Here is a 20,711-nt window from a genome sequence, read left to right as displayed (position 1 = left end):
GAGCACAATCACAAGATGCATCACAACGAGGAAGAGTGGAGCCTGCATTGTCTGCATGAGTGTAAACAGGCTAAAACATGTTACTTTAAGCTCCACCTACCATCTCCATAGTGATTTTACCCAGTGCTTAATTTGTAAATGATGAGGTCCCAGAACAGCAAGGGGTCGGTGTTCCCGCGAGTCAGTGTGGAGGGAAAAGGTTCTGGAACATATCAAGACAACAAGCGCATTGGAGGCAGGGTGGTGCTCAGTGCAGCCATACAGCTTACTGTAGACCTAACAGCCTAAACATTACTAAATGACTATGACCTTAGAGCTCCGACTACTGGGGACCTATAACAATATTTGATTATCGTATAGGCTACATAATGCTCATTTTGTCCAAACCGATGCGTTTTTACAAACCTGCCCTTCAAGTAGTGGACTAAAGATATAACTGTGCTGTGCTCAACATAAAAATGCCCACATACTTGGCTGTGAGATATTGTAATCATACATATACACTGTTTTATTACCAAAAAAAAAAACCTTTCATGCCATCAGAGATGCCGGGTCCACACAAATAAGTACCGGAATGCAGGTAGTCCAAAACCGTGAGGTGCCGGATCCTGTTCCGGCAGGATCCAGCACAAATTAAGCACTGATTTTACCACCTAGGCCCATAAGACAAGGAAAACTCTGGACGGAAAGATGCAAGAGGGAAATGGGAGTGGTGGGAAGACGTACACAGTGAAAGCTATGGAAGCCCATTTCCACCACTCAATAAAATAAAAAAATGTCTGAGCTTTTTTCTTGCAATTGTGACTTTATTTCTCAGAACTCTGACTTTATATCTCAGAATTCTCACTTTATTTCTCAGAATTCTCACTTTATATCTCTGAATTCTGACTACTACTACTTTTTTTCTTTCACAAAAATCGCAGAAATTCACACAAATCGCCAGAAAAAACTCACAATTGAGTTGTTTTTTATTTCACTGAGTGGCGGGAATGGGCTTCCATATAAAGCTCATGGTGCAGCAAAACCAAAGAAAAGCCATTGCCACATCCAGCCAAACACCGCATGTGCAGCCAATAATGACAAGATAAGCAGCATTGGGAACGTGGGAACAGATAAGCACAGTTTGCTGGTCGCTTCATGGCCACTTTAGGATCGACATCTGTGGCAACGGCTGATGACAGAACTGATGAGCGCTGCCAAAAATCACTGCTCAAGTCAAAATTGAACAAGGGGAACTGAGTTTATTCGACCCATGATCTGCGATGTGATACTGGAAACGGAGAATAATAGCTCTATTTCCTGGTTGAGAGCTGGTAGTAGGCCTACCACTGTAAAAAGATGTAAAATGAGAATACTTGTATGAATCCACAAGGTCAGTCTCTCATTGGCTGCCGGTGGAGCGGCTCCAGGTTGTGTATCTGATATCACAGATTTCAATCTTGATGTTCTGGCTTTTCTAGCTTTCAGAGCGTTGTTCCTCTTCACAAATATTGACCTGCTGTGTCCTAAGCTACAGGAATAACATGTGACTGTGTGAATGGAGCGTTCCTGTCATAATAGTGTAAGAGCAGGATAAGGCTGTGAAGGGTTATGAATCAACAAAGCACTATAGTTGGGTAAAAACTCGAAATCTTGAGGCCTAAGATACATGTTGTCGTGTCTGTGTCTGTGAACATGAATGTCCCGCTGTGAGCCGTCATGATTCACAAACTATGTACAGTAATTATTCATGACAAGTACCACCTACTATGTGTGGGCGGGAGCAACTCGAATCATGTTGACATGTTTTAGCAAGCAAGTCCTGTGGTTTCTCACACCAGGAATCTCATGATTTCTGCACTATACTTCATAGTCGTTTGCTTGTTTTCCACAGAGGGGGATGAAGCGTTTCATTATCAGTGGAGTGTTTCTGCAAAGGGGAAACATGCACACTTAACATATTGTCTAATAGAGTGACTGTACAGTACAATATTGTGGAGCTGCGTCAAGCTAACCAGAGAAAGTCAGAGTAAGACTGGAAATGAGGCGATTGTGCCTTCAAAATAAAAGGTTGGCTTACGCTTGGTCCTGGAGGCCCCATTTTATACTGCAGAAATATTCATCTTATCAAGTCAGTATTGAGTCAAGTCAAAACAAGTGCAAAAATCTGCCAGTGGGGCGAGATAATGTCACTTGTTTCCAGTGCAAATCAATTCCTTTCAATCAATGATAATTTTCTTGATACTAGCAGAATGATCTGCCTTGTTTCAACATATTGACAATTGTTTCTAGAAAATTCAGCAATTGTATTTTCATTTACCATAGATTCCTCCTTAAATGTACTCTGTGAAAATTAAAAGCTCGGCAAGTAAATTTAGTTTGTATCCAGACTTATCAAGCTTAGTTCAGATGTTACATGTAAAAATAAGACATTTGCTTGAAACAAGGGAAATTGTCTTGAGAAGTATCTTGTTTGAAGATTTAAATAAACTTGTTTTATGATTAATTCTCATATAAGATGTATTCCCAGTAAGATGTACTGAAATACCAAAATTATCTGCCTAAGATAATTTGTCTGGATACAAATTAGTACAAAATAGGCTACATTATAGTTACATTACAGTTAAATAAAATACAATTGTTTTTTCCAATGTGTCATTTTTATAGCATATATTCATCATAGCTATATTGACATATGCATAATGTAATAAATATACTGCATGACTATACCAGATGACTTGGACGGATGTCCACTACCATAACAAAGCCCATTTTCCACTAATAAATGCCATTTTATTTCCTAATCCTGTCTTTTTTGCAGTGTATTTTTTTATTTTCACTTTGGCACTCTGCATCATTTCAAAAAAAGGCGCAACCACAGAATTTGAATCCATTAAAATTCTGTGGGCCCAACACTTGTTCGTGATTGAGACTTTTATTTTGAGTGTCATAACCGGAAGTCACATTTGGACTTTAATTTGAAAATCCCACCCGGAAGTTGTACACGTTTGTCTCGTCCAGCTTGAGCCTTGTGTTTTTGCTTTACCTTTTCAAGAAGTGACTGCTGACAGGCGTTCAGGAGAAGGGGAGGAGAAGTATTTTCTCGCTTCGCCTTCTCCGATTTTTTTTTTATACGAAATCTCCAACATGGAAGCTCAGGCACATTTCTCCCGTGAGGAAATCAACAGCACGGTATGGGAAGTCCCGGAGAAATACACACGGCTGAAACAAATAGGGACAGGAGCGTACGGCTGTGTGTGGTAAGTGACCTGTCATTTCATTTACATTGCATGAAGTGTGTTGTTGTCGTCTGGACCGAGCGGCGTGATGCAGCGTTTCGTAGTAGAGTCGTTACGCCGCCTGCATACCGCACAGCCTATAGGGCCTTGGTTAACATCCTGTCAACACTGCCAGCACTGATGACATTATTAACCCATATCCTAAAACTACATCTGCATACTTTTTAACGACGTATGTTGACATATATGGAGACCACATCTATTACAAATCTGGTATCTTAGAACCACATATGTACATATTTGTAAAATATATTATATGGATGAGATGTTAATGTATGTCGATAAAAAAATTGCAAAAATGGCCACTTTCATGTATACATTTAGGCTACATACGTGGTAGGCTATGTGTTGACATATACAGAATAGGGCTGGGCAATATGTTTGAAATCAATATCACGATAATCATCAAGAATATTTTTCAATATTGATATATATCACGATATAGCTCACATATGCAAAATCACATGTTAAATAATAATATTAATGTTCATCCCATTGAACTGAATGGTAACTTTAGGTGTGATGTCACACTGAACTGAAATTTTCAAATAATTTTCCTACTATACCTCATTTTATCAGTTTATAACTAAAATTTGCTTGTTATCATCAATTTAGACAGCAGAATTATGCGTCTCGATATCCCAAAATTACCATATCATCACGATATGATGTCACTGAAATATGATAAACGATAATATTGAATTATTGCCCAGCCCTAATACAGAAACTACATAAATATTAGAAATAATGCATCTTTTAACCATATGTATGTACATACAGTATATGTACACTATATACAACATATATAAGCCTATATGTTCATATATACTTTATATAGCCTATGTTTCAACATGCATTTACATACATGGTATAGAAATTTGACATTTGACATGGAATATATTTTAATATATCTAATGCCAAGAGATATATTTTGCAATAGACAGATAGATAAATGGTTGAAATAGGTTTATAAAAATACAAATGAATTCATTTAAAGTAGGGCTGGGCGATAATTCAATATTATCGTTTATCGTCTTTCAGTGGAATCATATCGTGATGATATGATGATATTTTAATATTGTGACACACATTTCTGCTGTCTAAATTGATGATAACAAGCAAATTTTACTAAAAAACTCATAACATGAGGTATGGTAGGAATATTATTTGAATATTTCAGTTTTGTTTGACACCACACCTAACATTACCATTCGGTTCAATGAGATGAACATTAATTTGATAATTTAACGTGATTTTGCATACATGAACCATATCGTGATATATATTGATATCGAGAAAAATCCTTATGATTATCATGATATTGATTTCAACCATATCGCCCAGCCCTAATTTAAAGTGTACATATACATGGTCTTGTATGTCCATTTATTTTATAGAAATGCATGTTATACAGGTTTCAAGCCATAAATGCAATGTTAAAGTGCTGTATGGACATCCATCAAACCAGAAGTTTGATGTATGTGCAATCTGCATACATCAAACTTTGTGAAATTTGTTTAAGCAAATTCATAGATTGGACACGCCTATTTTCACCTTCATTGATTGGTAGTTGTCATGTTGTTTATCCAATTGATCTATAGATCATTTGTGTATCTAGATCTACTCATGCTATGGTGCAAGTTTGGGATCAGGCCAAAGAAAACCAGTTTTTCAGAAAATGCAAAATGAGACTTTGGTGGTCCAGTGGCAAACCTGCAGGGCATGGACAGTTAGATATGGGAACCACGTTTTGTGTATGACCTTTACACACAAGGCCATGTTTCATACTAACATCACACAATGCACTTTGATCTACAAACTATATACGCTATTATATGATATTATGGCATAGACACTTTAATCACTCACAACCAAACCAAATATTTTTCATTTAGTGTGAGAGCATGTATACCAAATTGAATGAGATTTCGTCATCCAGATTATGAGGTAACATTTTTTTTGTAAATTATAGCATGATTGTATGGCATGATTTTGGAATGCCGGTGCAGACATGCTCGACGAACCCGGCTGAAGACATATTCCAAGTTTTGTGTCAGTCAGAAAAACGGTCGCTGAGTTATGGCCGGTTTGGTGTCAGGCCACGCCCAGTCTCCACTTTATTGCCTCATCTCTGCCAGTGTGGTTTATCGGATTGAGCTGGTTTACAGATCATTTGTGTATCTAGGTTGACTAATGCTATGCTGCTAAGTTTTTTTTCCCAAAAAGCCATCGCCATCAAACACTTCACCTTTAACGGCGGAACTATTTTTTTTTTTTTGGCCAAATTTCCTGCCTCTGCCATAAACCATCTCACGGGAAGCTGTGAAAACGTAGGGACAGAAGGAAAAAATAATAAACCAGCACAAAACAACAAGAGTTCCAATGCTGTGTGTGAGATGTACCGGCCTAGTTTGGCGGATCGACATTGTCTGTAACACCGTGCGTAAGTGGCGTGTGCAATCTGTGTGTCGGTGGATGCGGCTCCAAATAGACTGACAAGCCTTCCCCCCTCCTACGAGTCGGTGCCCCGCAGATCACCGCACACATGTTGCCTCTGATCAGGGGGGGGGGGGGTTGCCAAGCGTTTACTTTTAGACACACATTAAATCACAGATCGCAGCCCACACGCCTCCCGTCTGAGATGACGTTTGCTGTTGGATATGACTTCCACACAGAGCTGGGCAACTGTCTGTACAGTATGGTAGAGAGAGAGAGAGTGAAACCTCCTAGCATCAAAAGAGTGAAATAATTGGAGTGAAACAAGAAGGCCGTCATAGAGCATAAACCTCCACCGACACTTCATTCTCCAACTTGCTGTTACACCCAAACACATCATCCCTATCACTTCAATTTTTAATTAAATCGACTTCTTGACCCTGCAAACATACCTTTAGGATTTGGAATCAAGTCTCTACCTCTGTTAGTTTCATAGTAACGGCTAAAAAAAAACGGTTATCATCTAATGGCTAACGTCAGTGAGACAGAGTGCAGACTCAGAGGCGGTTTATGTTTCACTCTGAAGCTTCCGTCCTTCACTTCACTCTGGACGGAGAAGTGACCACACCCGACACCAGCATTTCATTTGGCTAAATAGGGAAAATCTATAATGTCTCAATTAGCAGGGATGGGATGGGATGCTCTTCTCTGTCGCAGCCACACTTAGTGATTTAGGCTGATGCATAAAAATCCTTGTGCAGCATTAAACTATTCCTTATTTTGCTGGGGACCGCTTGCAACGCCCTCGATAGCCCCCCCCACCGGGTGCCCCCCAACCTCACTTTGGGAACCACTGTCTTAGACCAGTGATTCCCAACCTTTTTCACATCAGGGACCCCAAATGTAGTTCACATTAGGGCCACGGACCCCCATTTGATGAGATTTTGTCTCTGTGAATCTGAAAAAAATCAGAGAATATTTTTACTGTTAGATATGATTTTGTCCAGAATTCCATAAAAATCTGTATTGTAGGTAGAGAGATAACAGTGAAACTATCATCAAAATAGTCATTCTTCTACGTTCTCAAATCTCATTCTTGTAAATGAAATAATGCTGAAGTTTAACAATTCATCAATTTGCCTGGGGACCCCCTGCAACCCCCTCAAGGACCCCTGGTGGCCCCCGGACCCCACGTTGAGAACCACTGTCTTAGACGATGCTGATGCAATTCTCTGTCACCCGGTCTGTTCATTATACCCGCGATACTCTTACGAAGATGCGACGGTGCACACATTTCTGGGATTTTACTACTTTTGCAATAAAAACACAATATATGGTTCGTAACGCTGGTGTATACTTATTAGTTATTCCATTATGTGTCACAGCTCAACAATAAACGAGAAGACGAAGGAGAAGGTGGCCATCAAGAAACTCCACAGGCCGTTCCAGTCGGAGATCTTCGCCAAGAGGGCCTACCGGGAGCTCCGACTGCTCAAGCACATGAAGCATGAAAACGTGAGGCGCTCAGACCCCACCACACCGCAAAGGTTCCTCCCTGAACATTAACAAACCCTAGTGCTGATAGGAAAAACTCACTCTCTGCACGTGACATATCTGTAATAACACAATCATCGCACATTTCAGAGATAATGATATACCGTAACTTCATGAACATTTCCCTCGCACGCTTCTTGTTCCCGTGTACTCGTGACTCCCCGTGTTCGTCAACCTTCCTCTTCCATTCCCACCAGGTGATAGGACTTCTCGATGTGTTTACGCCAGCCTCGGGCCTGGACGACTTCCAGGACTTGTGAGTACTTAGAAAACCCCCTCAGGCAGAGAGCGGAGAGTGCCTCTGATATAGCGTTCACCTGCAGAAATACCTGTAGCTGCGGGACCACAGGGGACGGGTATTGATTTCTGTTTTACCGGACAAACAATAGGAGAGCCATGTTTGGGAGGGATCTGAGAAAGCTCGTGTTTTCCAAAGGTTCAGAATAGTCGGCCAACTGACACTGCAGCTAGATCAGCTGGACACAATCGTAGTAAAAAGTAATCCCCAACCTGATTCTAGAAGTCTGAAAGTCTGAAAAAAGTATGGAAAATGGTGTTCGGTCATTTCCCGGTCTGGAAACGTGTGGGAGGCAAAGGTTGTGCTGCACGGATACACAAATGATGACACATTTCCTGTAGTGATTTTTCTAACCCTTAGTGATTTATTGTGAAGGTCCAGTTATAGAGTGAGGTGGCCTAGAAAGTCTGGAATTTAAAAAAAAAAAGAAGGGTATGAATGAGTAGGAGCCCTGTAACTTAGCTTCTACATTTAACCATACCACAAGACAGATGCAGTTAATAATGTCAGCATTAGGACAGTGAGTCCACTTTGCAACATGGATTTCACACTGAAAAACATGAATATGTGGCTAAAGGACAGAGAACAAAAACTAGATGAAACTAAAGATATTAGGCTGTAGCAGCAGCAAAATTGTTAAGGATGCAGCTAAGAAAAATAGAATATTTTGAGGTTTATGTTAACAGGGGGTTTGTATAAACACACACAACCGCCAATTTCAGCACTAAGCTACCGAAATGCCTGAATGGAAGTATGAAGAGGCACGGATTACAGCATGAAGAGGGTTTGCAGAATAATAACAGCGGGAGAGCTTACAGAGGCCGAGAAAAGCTTTTACTTTTGCAGTCATTTTGCTCTCAACTGAGTAAAGCTCTAGTGCAGTGATTGTCCCTGTCTTTCCTCTCTCTCTCTCTCTCTCTCTCTCTCTCTCTCTCTCCCTCTCCTTTCCCCCCAGCTACCTGGTGATGCCTTACATGTTTACCGACCTGTCCAAGGTGCGAGGACATCTTTCAGAAGACAGGGTCCAGTTTCTCGTCTACCAGATGCTCTGTGGACTCAGGGTGAGCCGGAGGGAGGAATAGTCAGGAAACTGTAACACTTTACCATCAGGGTCATAAGCAACTATAATACACTATAATAACTATAATTAGAGCATGATGTCATATCCTGTTATACACACTGTGTGCCAAAAACTGATTGAATACGTTCTCAGGTAATCATATAACACAGCCATACCAGATTCATAACATATTTAAGATACTATAATGCATGTAATTTTCTAATGTGATTACAGTGAGAATAGTGAATATAAACATATAATGAGGGATGTAGTGGAGGGTAAACCCACTTAAACTTACATAAGTAGAGTCAAGCTGAGGTAGGATATAGGAAAATAGATTAATACCTTTATGAAAATATACATTGCCTGTCAGAAGTTTGGGGACACCTCATTGAATGTACTATATTTTTCATCATCTTAAAGCCATTTTGATCTAAAAGCTTCTGCTTAAATGCTTGAAATGAGTTTCATAGGCAAATATAAATAGTGAAGTTGATCCTATGTATGAATTTCTTTCCAAAGCCGTTGCCTTTCCATCAAGAATCTAAAATATAATCTAGTTTTGATTTGTTTCACACTTTTTTTTTTTGGTCACTGCATAATTCCATTTGTGCTCTTTCATAGTTTCGATGTCTTCACTGCTATTCTAAAATGTTTCTGTTTCCTGCAGTACATTCACAAGGCTGGCATCATCCACAGGGTAAGTGGGAGTACATTTGTTTCACTTTACTGTAAAGAACAAGCAACAAAACGGTTGATACACTTTCCAGGCCCAGATGGCAGACTCGCCTTTTTTTTCCCCCCCCTGCGTTACAGAGAAGCATGAGAATGTTGCTTCGATCGATCATTGTTGTTGAGTCACTTAACTAACCCTGCCCTAACAGGTACGATGAGTAGACTGCTCTCCGGTGTCTGGCTGCGTGTCTAGATGTGTTGTTAGGACACACCCTGCTCCAGCCGTGCCAGCCGGATGGGTGTATTTGTGGCTTTACAGGAAGCAGGGTTTGGACCGATAGACCTGTTTGCCGATATGTCAGGCAGATATCGGTCTAATCAGATCTGGTCCAGTCAGGGCCGTCCACCTCTGATATGATGGATATGATGCAGTTTGATATTTATTGTAGAATTGATCATTACTACACTGGTTGTCTATGGCAGTGATTCTCAACCTTTTTCACATCAAGGACCCCTAATTTAGTCCACATTAGTCCACATTAGGGCCACAGACCCCCATTTGATGACTCTCGGACTAAAATCTGAGAATATTTTTATTGTTAGATATGATTTTGTCCAGAATCCCATGACTATCTGTACTGTAGATAGAGAGATGATCAAAACAGTCATTGTGAAGTTGAACAATTCATCAGTTTGCTGGGGACCCCCTGGAAACCCATCAAGGACCCCTGGTGGTCCCCGGACCCCACGTTGAGAACCACTGGTCTATGGGAAGACCTGGGCCTTATTAGTAGTTAGTAGTAATATCCCAGGTTTCATTGGAGAGTTTTAGTGTCCCATGGTCTATCACAGTGGTTCTCAACGTGGGGTCCGGGGACCACCAGGGGTCCTTGAGGGGGTTCCAAGGGGTCCCCAGCAAACTGATGAATTGTTAAACTTCAGCATTATTTAATTTACAAGAAGTTAACACAATTAGACAATGTAGAAGAATGACTGTTTTGATCATAGTCTCTCTGTTATCTCTCTACCTACAACTACCTACAATACAGATAGTCATAGAATTCTGGACAAAATCATATCTAACAGTAAAAATATTCTCAGATTTGGGGCTGAGAGGCAAAATCTCATCAAATGGGGGTCTGTGGCTCTAATGTGGACTAAATTAGGTCCTTGATATGAAAAAGGTTGAGAATCACTGGTCTAAATGTTATTTCTGAGGCTTTTCCACCCTGACAAGAATAAACACTGTAAGCTTATTTTTGGAATCCTTTGGTATGAAAATGGGCAACTTAAAAGATACTGAATATCAGGACAAAATATCAGGTATCAGCAGTCGGTCGAACCATAATAGAAAACTGGGGCATTGTGTGACTTAAGTTAAAGCTGCTCTGGGCGAGATTTGTATGTAAAAATACACCAGGCTAAAGCACAAAGTGGGGCTGTCATCAACATTAGATCTTTTTCCCTCTCTTGTCTCTTTGGTATCTTTGGTATAAAGCATCACAGACCGGCCGGGTTGGTAAACATGAGTTTGCTGCGTGACGTTTACTGTTGTCAGCGTACCGGATTTCTGGGTATTGAATTTAAGAATTTTCAGACAGTTGCCTCTTGCTGCCGTTTGGGGCTGCCAGTGTGCAGCTGTAGTTATGAACTTGAAAGAAATGTTGGTATTTAATGACGAGTGTCTCTGGTGGTTATCTTCTGCATCTTAGGTAATTGAGTGTCTGTGTGTGTGTGTGTGTGTGTGTGACATGGCCCTGCACACTCAGTCCTCTATTAAAATGCAGTATGATACCCTGCTATTACTGTGGTAATAGAAGATGTTCTCATCACTTACTAACAATTTATGAATGACACCATCGTTAGCTTATGCTTGAGTCACCCTGTGTAAAATCCCCACACTACTACAAGTATCGGAACTTTTAGTCTCAGATTTGATACTACACACTATAATTTACTGTTAACCACAGTGTGCTGCCATTATGTGACCATCATTCAACTCATTTTCTTTTTGCAGGACCTTAAGCCCGGAAACTTGGCCGTAAACCAAGACTGCGAGTTGAAGGTTTGTGCCTCGGAGGATTACATTAGAAAAATAAGATGAAACTTTAATGATCCCTGTGGGGACACTGGGTTGTTGTAGCGGCAGAAGTAAAAGGATTTAGCGGGGGAGAAAAGAAAAATATATTATAGACACAAAAACAATTGTGGGGTTATGTAAATATATGCAGCCTCCAGTTTGAATATGTTAAGTAGACTGGGTGGGAAATATGTATGGAGTATGGATTATTAACATATATGGATGAATTTACTTACTAAAATGTAAATTACAAAATATAAAGTATGTGTTATATTTATATGTAAATGGTGTAAACATAATGTTAGAAAACATAAAATAATCAATAAGTATATAGTAGTAAATACTTGGACCATTATGAAAAGTAACAGTCTACACAGCATGGAACACTGAGAGGGATACAGGAAAACTGCAGAGAGCAGATATATGAATTTATAGCAATATACATGATGTTCCAGCATGCATCATATTTACATATCTACCAGATGGCCATGCATAAATACATTAAATACAAAAGATTACCAAACAACGCCAAGTCCAACCAGTAATCCCACATTTTCATGAATTTCCATTAATTCACCCCTTAATTCATGCAACATCCCCTTAAAATTAATTAAGGGAGTTATTAATGGAGGAGATCCCATCGAAACTTCCTTAAACACCCCCTTAATCTTGACTCCTTACTTTCTAATTGAATGAACATTTCAGGGAGTCAGGAACTTTTCCATTCATTTCCACATAATAACCTGTAAACAAACAAAAAGGCCTGAAAAATCCCTTAATTACTAGTGTCTCTGTGAATCAACCCATGAATACATCCCTCATAAACCCATGATACAAACCTTACTTGATTATTTTTAATGGATAATTCATGTTTATGTAAAGGAGATATGAAGGACATCTCAGGGATAAGATGAAGGGGTTTGGTTTTGTAGTGTTCGGGTTGCAGATTGTGATCGGGTCTGTGCTCTCCATGCAGATCCTGGACTTCGGGCTGGCTCGCAGTGCTGATGCGGAGATGACGGGCTACGTGGTGACCCGGTGGTACCGGGCGCCTGAGGTCATTTTGAACTGGATGCACTACACCCAGACTGGCAAGACAATCACAGCTGTTACGCATTCTCACCTCCGACCTCACTCAGTGCCAGAACGTTTTGCTGTTGTCATGTGAAAACAGCCCAACTCCGGTTTTAGCGATTTCTCTCTTCAAAAGTAACTAAACCCCAAACCCAAATCTGTGATACCCATCTGCTATAGGCTGATCTTTGGTACCAAGTGATGTCACCACCTGTTGTACTCTGTAGAAGGTGACATCACCTGGCAGAAAGACCAGCCAATAGCAGATGGCCAGTTCAGTACCCTACTTTTCCAGTAGGTGTCAGGCTTCACCACAGATTTGGACTTGGGATTTAGTGGAGTTTTAAATAGTCCTTTATGGCTTCAGCAAATTTTCATAATCATACTGTGCATTAAACGCATCTGACATCCATTATGGAATTTCAAAATTGCATGGGTGTCAGTCTGACAATGAAGCTTAATCTGTGAAAAGTTGACACTGATTGGTCTGACAGCAGCGTTGCAGAGCGGAGAGGCAATGACTGAGCTGTCACTGCTATGGAATCGATTTTCCTAGGATTTATAATCTTTCCTTAGGCGATAATATTTCATTTTGTAAACAGTCTGCAGTCTACAGAATGGAATATGGCACAGAAAGCAACGCTAGCAAGTTTATACCCTTCATAGGATTGTATTACTCACCAAGAACTTGCCAGAGAGGATGGTACAATAGATTCATCTCTACCAGTTAGCTCTGGTATATAAACGCTGCCTTCCTCATTCCTACTCAGAGCAAAACTCAGTACACTCTTAGTGATGTGTTTCTCATTGATGTGTTTTTCTTTGCTGTTTATTCCAGTGGATATCTGGTCTGTGGGCTGCATCATGGCAGAAATGATCAATGGAAAAACCCTTTTCAAAGGGAAAGACTGTATCCTTTTATCTGCCTTGTCCTTTTGCTGGAGTCCTACATTTTGAGGTGATATGAATCATATGTCACTAGTCTGTACACAGAGTATCTATGAGCACATATCAAGGTTTTTAGATTATTTTAAGGGATTTCTGCTTTATTGGACAAACAACAGTAGACATAGGGGAAAAATGGGAGAGGGAGGGGTGAGATATGACAAAGGTCCTGGGACGGATTTGAACCCAGGACGTTACAGGTACTTGGAATGCGCCTTCGACCACTGAGCCACCTGGACACCCCAAGTTTAAATATCCTTGATTGTAACCTGTCCATCAGACATGGACCAGCTGACTCAGATCATGAAAGTGACCGGAATACCCGGAGCAGAATTCGTACAGAAGCTGGACAGTCCCGAGGTAGGACAAAACCTGTGTCATGAAACTAGGGTTTAACTGATATGGGTTTTTGTTTTTTTTTGGGGGGGGGGGGGTTTGATTGATACTGCCAAGAGCTGACATTTTGTGCCGATATTCAATATCTTTAAGTCTTCCGAAAAATGACATGTATTCAATATTTCCTCCAGAATTTTATTCTCGTCAGGGAAAAGCCTCTGAACAAGCATTTAGACAATGGGACACTTACATAACATCCATGGACTTTCATATTTGTGTTGAATTGGATGGAAACGGATTGATCAATTCTAGTAAATATGTAATCAATAAAAACTACATCTCCATCACATCAGAGGTGGATGACACTGATATCCAGTTTTACATCAGTCTACCCTACTAAATTAAATATATAATATTAAATAACTGAATAAATAATTAAATTGTGAAATGTCAGCATAAACAACTAAATGCATTGTCAAATAATGTAATTTATAGATAGCCAATCAATGAAATCTATATTATGTAATTATTTATCTATCGATTTATTTATTCCTGTATTTATTTCAGTGTGTGGCACATAAATTAAATAAATATATCCGTCAAAGTCAGACAGCTGAATGATGGGTTGAATTTTACAACGCCTTCACTGGCTGCAGTCTCAAGCCATCGACTTTTGCGCACTAAATTGTTATGAATTATTATAAAGCGATGGCTTCCAAAAGTTGCCCTGAGTTACTTCAGGAAGCAGCTACCTAGGTACGAGAGGCTGTTTCATGAATTTTCAAGCTCGAGAATTGTTAAGTGATTCAGCAGGACCGTCAAAAGATGGGCGTCCAGGGCGAGTGTTATTGTTAGAGCTGCTATACTGCAGCCTGATCCACTGCAGACGTTCCTCCGGGTTTGCAGGTTACAGCATCATCAGCGTCACAGAGGGCCGATATCATTGCTAATGCTTCAGGGAAGTCTATCTTCAACAGAAGAATGACTAATTGCTTCCATTTTGTCTGCGAATGCGAACATATTTTCCACTATCTCAAACAAAATCTCAACGTAAACATTTGCCCTGGGCGCCGCCATTCAATAGTACAATCATTTAACCAGCAATCAAAAGTCAGAACTGTTTAGATCCTGTGTATTGGCTTTGATGAATGAAGTTGACACATGTATTTGCTGTGTTTCATTGCACACACCACATCTTGTGTCTGCAAAGCTGGCCCATTCTTTTATTTTTGGATGGATATTAGCTGTTGTCTTGATTTGAATTGCAGTCGTATCAAAGTTTGTTTAATGCATCATTTTATTGGTGTCTATTGTCTTGAAAACAGGCCAGAAGTTACGTCAAGTCCCTCCCACGCTTTCCCAGAAAGGACTTCTCTACGTTGTTCCCTAGAGCCAGTGTACAGGGTGAGTTCAGCCAGCAGGAATCCCTGTTTCTGAGCTGTGTGGGCCACAAATTCTTGTTTGTTTTTTTAACCTTTATCCAAGGTTTGCTGAGCACCATGGTCTTTTTTCCTCTGGTGCACAGGAAGTGATCTGTTTTATGATTCCAGTTGGTTTGGAAGAAATAGAAGAAGAACTGGGTAGTTAGCATGAGCCGAGCAGTGATAAGACAGACAAAGAAAAGAGCGACACCTACAGAAACTCAGACTGCGTCAACAGAAAATGCAAGGAAACTTTGAATTTGAAACTGTTTGATAACTGTTTGACAGTTTGAAGGATATACATGTTACATTAGTAAACTGTGCACTCCTTAGACCTAAATGTCTTCTTCTTAGTGACTGGTAGGGGTACAGAGGGTGAAAAAAATCATTTGGCAGCAGGGTCAGCTGCCAAATGATTTAGGACAGTGGTTCTCAACGTGGGGTCCGGGGACCACCAGTGGTCCTTGAGGGCATTCCAGGGGGTCCCCAGCAAATTGATGAATTGTTAAACTTCATTATTTTGTCATTTTAGAATGACTATTTTGATCATAGTTTCACTGTTATCTCTCTACCTACAGCACAGATAGTCATGGAATTCTGGACAAAATCATATCTGACAATAAAAATATTCTCAGATTTGCGTCTGAGAGACAAAATCTCATCAAATGGGGGTCCGTGGCCCTAATGTGGACTAAATTATGGGTCCTTGATATGAAAAAGGTTGAGAACCACAGATTTAGGAGACAGTTTGAATTTCACTATTTCAATATTGTTTCAATTCGTCACTTTCTGTGTGGAGAAGATTTCCTGCCAGTGTCCATACTAACACCAGAATTGTTCTTAGTCAAATAGGGCGAATCTATGGGGACTCAATTATTGGGGATGGGACACTCCTCTCTGTTATTGTTTGATAGGAATAATGGAATGGAAGTAATTCTTTGCATTGGTGTGTCATATTGTTCAAGAAATATGAGGTTTACATACATGTACATGTCATGACATTAATATGCAAGAAACGAAAACTCTCAATGTTCAAAAGGTTGGAGAAACCTTCCATTGAGCTGGTGTGAGAATATAAATGCTTTTATAGATGGAATATTTAGATTTCTTTAATTTGATTGGATTTTCGCAGCGATTGACCTGCTGGAGAAGATGCTGGTCCTGGACGGAGACGAGAGGCCCACGGCTGAGCTGGCCCTGGAGCACCCGTACTTTGACAGCCTGAGGGACCCGCAGGACGCGCCGGAGCCCGAGCCGTACGACGACAGCCGCGACAACGCCACCCTGGCCCTGGAGGAGTGGAAGCGTGAGTGAAGAATCCCACGACTATAACTGGAGAGCGGTTTGTGTGTCTGTGTGTCCCACCATGGAGGAGAGGAGAGGAGAGGAGAGGAGAGGAGAGGAGGAGAGAGGAGACAAGGAGTGGAGAGGAGAGGAGAGAGGAGACAAGGAGAGGAGAGGAGAGGAGACTATGAGAGGAGGAGAGGAAGAGAGGAGAGGAGACAAGGAGAGGAGGAGAGGAGAGAGTAGAGGAAACAAGGAGAGGAGAGAGGAGACAAGAGGAGAGGAAGAGAGGAAAGGAGAGGAGAGAGGAGAGGAGACAAGGAGAGGAGAGGAGAGGAGGTGAGAGGAGAGGAGACAAGGAGAGGAGAGGAGACAAGAGGAAGAGAGGAAAGGAGAGGAGGAGAGAAGAGGAGAGGAAACAAGGAGAGGGGAGGAGGAGAGGAGACAAGGAGAAGAGAGAAGAGACAAGAGGAGGAGAGGAAGAGAGGAAAGGAGAGGAGAGGAGGTGAGAGGAGAGAAGACAAGGAGAGGAGGAGAGGAGGTTATAAATTCTAGTCCAAATAAACAAAGAGAGATTAGATGGAACGAATGGTTCCCCGTGGGGAAATTGGGTTGTGGCAGCTGCAGATAGTAACAAGATACAGCCAAGAAAAAAGAGAATATTAACCTAAAAATCAATTATGAGCAATTTTGGTGATATGAACATATGCAGCTGACAATTTCTGCATGTGGAGAACACAATAAGAGTGTGAAGTGTGGAAAAGAGTATGGAGTACTTTGAGATATGGATATACTTAAAGCTGTCATTTACAGTTCTTACTTACAGTATTGATTGCTTATATAAGTATGGATTACTAAATATGAAAACTTAACTTTGACGTTCAAGTGCATCAACAAAAAACAAAAAAATGAAGAAAAAAGACTTAACTAGAACATTTTAAGTAGAAATGTATAATGAAAAGTATGAGAAAAAGTATGGATTATATTGAGGGTGTGCAAAATAACAGCAGTGGAACTTATAAATAAAGGAAAAGTCAACGCAGCATATGTACAATATTAAAATATACAAAAAATATGAAATAAATTCAGTATGAAATAAGTGGGAAAAATAATATATATGCAGTATATGGCAAATGAAAAGTATTTGAGAATATGAGGAAATAAGTATGTGATTTTACAGCATATATGCAAATGTGATGTGCAAATATGTGTGTCAATGAGTCAGTGATTTATGACAAGGATTCTCAATCTTTTTCATATCAAGGACCCCTAATTTAGTCCACATCAGGGCCACGGATATGATGAAATTTTGTCTCTGACCCAAATCTGAGAATATTGTTATTGTCAGATATGATTTTGTCCAGAATTCCATGACTATCTGTATTGTAGGTAGAGAGATAACAGAGAAACTATGATCAAAACAGTCATTCTTCTACCTTCTCTAATTGTGTTAAATGAAGTAATGCTGAAGTTTAACAATTCATCAATTTGCTGGGGACCCCCTAGAACCCCCTCACGGACCCCCCTGGTGGTCCCCGGACCCCACGTTGAGAACCACTGATTTATGAAATAGAAAAAATGTGTTCAGATAGCTTTGGACTGCCGTTTGCAACACTAAATTCAACACAAATTCAAACGATAATTGCAGTGGTGGATATGATATTGATGCATGTGTTTTGACCCTTTCTGCCCACAGGGTTATGTTTCAGAGAGGTGAAGAGCTTTGTGCCGTTCCCCCGGCGAGACTCCAAGAGGAAAAACACATTGACTATGTCCCAGTAACCCCACGAACGCCATGTAACCCCCCGATGCCCCCAAACCAACATAGTATACAGCCAATGGTGCCCTTGCATTTTGTATCCATGGATTGAGACTTTTATTTTCTAAACGTAGATTGCCGCTCGCCCACCTGCATTCCCTATCAGTGAAACGTCTTGCACAGGTTTATTGCGACCAAATGTCACAGGATCTTATGTAAGTCTTACTTGTGCGATTGTATTTTTCCATTAAAGGATAAGACAAGGTACGTTTTGTGGAGCTCTGTTTTTGCAATAAATAGTAAATGATGCCAGTTAGCTGTCCAGAGAAATTTCACGTCACTTTATGTAGTGGAATGCTTAAAATTCCATTTATCTTGAATGCATGATGTAATCCACAGCCAACTATGGAACTTTTTTTTTGGCACTAGGGCTGGGTTTAAAAAAAAATCGATTTTCCGATTCAAATCGATCTTCATTTGAATGATCCGATATTGATTCATAAAATCCCGAGATCGATCTTTTAATATATGCCCAATATATGCCTGTAGAGTCTGTAGAGTTGCACAGCTTGCACTATATTGTGTTGACTGCTGTAGTGTGTTGGTCATGTTAAATACAAAGTACATTAATGTAACTGCTTTGGGGTCAATTCTTAATGTAAACATTCATATTTTTAATGATAATTTAATAATATTTTTAATAATAATGCACCAGGTTAGAGGGTTCCTTGTACAATTTACAGCATTAGTTCTCTGAGAATCTCTTTCATATCCAAGCAAAATTGATATTGGAACTGAAATATCCCTAACGGAATCGATATTGAATCGAATCGAATCGAATCGAATCGGGACCTTGTGAATCGGGATCAAACCGATTTGGGAAATCAGTGGCGATACCCAGCCCTATTTGGCACTGAATTGCATCTCAAATTATTTTTTCTTTTATTAAAATGATCAGCAGGACAAGCACTCAGTGTCTCAGTACCATTGTCCTTTCAAGTGTGACATCATTTTTCCATGTTCAGCGCTAATTGTCCTCTCAAGGCATGACATCATCGTTTTTCAGCCCAAATAAGGGATTCCGGATCCAGCCCCCTTTCAATGAATAGGCTAATTAGTCATTGAATTGGCTAAACAAATTCCTAAGTGCTAATAGTGATTATTTTTGCTTTCGAGGGTTCTTCTATTATGCATTTCTTTGTTTAGGTGGATTCTGATGGGATTCGAAGCTGCAATGAAAAAAGTAAAACACTGCTAGCCATACTTAGCTTAGCATTCCAGCATTTTGTGGCTTTGTGACGCGTAGGATAACGCACATCCACACCACTGTTAGCAAAATAGTTTTTAAGAATTCAATACCATGTTAAAGTATGTAATAACTTCGTCATACGTCATTTCCATGTCTGTTACTTCACCCATTTTCAGAATACAACGATTGGCAAACAGGATCCAAAAATCCCATCATTTTTGCTATTGGCGGAAAAAAAAACAAAAAAACTTTAAAGCCCCAAAATGATGACAATACTTTTTTTGTGACCAAGTTTTTATTGAATTTTACACTTGAGAGGACAATATTGACTATTTCTGCTTTCGAAGGTTCCTCTTTTATGCATTCTTTTGTTTGTTGAGGTGGATTCTGATGGGTTTTGAAGCTGCAATGACAAAAATAAAAAAAAATCGCTAGCCATACTTAGCTTAGCATTCCAGCATTTCATGGCTTAGTGAAGCCAGGATAATGCAACACCTGCACCATGGTTGTTTGCATTATTTTTTAATTCAGTAACATGTTAAAATATGTAATAACTTCATCATATGAATGTATAATTTCAGTTGGAATATGTGCCCATGATGATGTGTATGATGCTGTGAGCAATGAACCCTTATACTCCTGTCTCTGCTTGTAACATTTTGTGATTAACACTATAGTGCTTTATTTCACTCTCGCACACAGTTTTACACCCATACTATTTTGGCTCTGTTAAATGTGTAGTAGCATATGCATAACTATTTGACTGGGTACTTTATTAGGGGCTGATGCATGATGTGCACTGTTGAATGGGGTTATATGAAATTCTATTGTTTGGTTGTGTATTTGGGGTGGGGTCCTGGACTGGACTTCTTGCTGCCCAGGAGAATGATTTTGACCGCATACTACCTTAAAATACTATATTAGTCTGTTACCTTTTCTCTGCGAGTGAATGCGTGAGAGCGTGTGTGCATGTGTGTACACGCATATTCATGTCTTTTGCAATGTGAACATGAATAAACAATTAAACCTATGCGTGTGTGTGTGTGCGTTCACATGCACGCACTGTCTATGTACATGGGGTGACAGGTGGTTCAAGTGATCTCTAGGATCCCAAAATGATTAGAAATCTATGTAGTTCAGTAATGTGTAGACAATTTGCGCTTTGTTAATTTGTGTATTGGATAAAATTATACATTTATAATACATGAAGTTGTGATATATTCATATATGGATATGCTATGTTGACCTACTATATTAGAAGA

At 40.0% G+C, this 20,711-nt stretch overlaps 1 protein-coding gene across 2 annotated transcripts; it reads left to right on the top strand.

Moving 5' to 3' along the window:
• The first annotated feature begins 3,028 nt into the window (after positions 1 to 3,028).
• mapk13 (mitogen-activated protein kinase 13) lies at positions 3,029 to 20,471 on the top strand. 2 transcript variants are annotated; one of them, XM_071515917.1, is made up of 12 exons: positions 3,029 to 3,239; positions 7,100 to 7,229; positions 7,466 to 7,524; positions 8,522 to 8,627; positions 9,297 to 9,326; positions 11,319 to 11,366; positions 12,358 to 12,472; positions 13,294 to 13,365; positions 13,681 to 13,760; positions 15,062 to 15,140; positions 16,290 to 16,463; positions 18,138 to 20,471. In XM_071515917.1, the coding sequence occupies exons 1-12, from the start codon at positions 3,127 to 3,129 to the stop codon at positions 18,221 to 18,223; spliced, it is 1,092 nt and encodes a 363-aa protein (XP_071372018.1). In that variant the 5' UTR covers positions 3,029 to 3,126; the 3' UTR covers positions 18,224 to 20,471. The 2 variants fall into 2 exon arrangements, with proteins under 2 accessions (XP_071372018.1, XP_071372020.1); XM_071515919.1 differs by lacking the exon at positions 9,297 to 9,326.
• Positions 20,472 to 20,711: the final 240 nt, after the last annotated feature.

Source organism: Centroberyx affinis, unplaced genomic scaffold, assembly GCF_046629955.1.
Source record: "Centroberyx affinis isolate AG114_WGS23_722 - 3 ecotype Tasmania unplaced genomic scaffold, CSIRO-AGI_Caff_v1 ptg000379l_1, whole genome shotgun sequence".
In the NCBI taxonomy this organism is placed as follows: Eukaryota; Metazoa; Chordata; class Actinopteri; order Beryciformes; family Berycidae; genus Centroberyx; species Centroberyx affinis.
The sequence above is the reverse complement of the archived record's forward strand: the minus strand, read 5'-3'. Positions and strand labels throughout refer to the sequence as shown.

Excerpts from the sequence above, each read along its gene's own strand:
- mapk13 (XM_071515917.1), top strand. The coding sequence starts at position 3,127 with ATGGAAGCTCAGGCACATTTCTCCCGTGAGGAAATCAACAGCACGGTA. Across the intron at positions 8,628-9,296 it reads AGATGCTCTGTGGACTCAGG|TACATTCACAAGGCTGGCAT; the intron begins GTGAGCCGGAGG and ends TGTTTCCTGCAG. Across the intron at positions 13,366-13,680 it reads CCTTTTCAAAGGGAAAGACT|ACATGGACCAGCTGACTCAG; the intron begins GTATCCTTTTAT and ends CCTGTCCATCAG.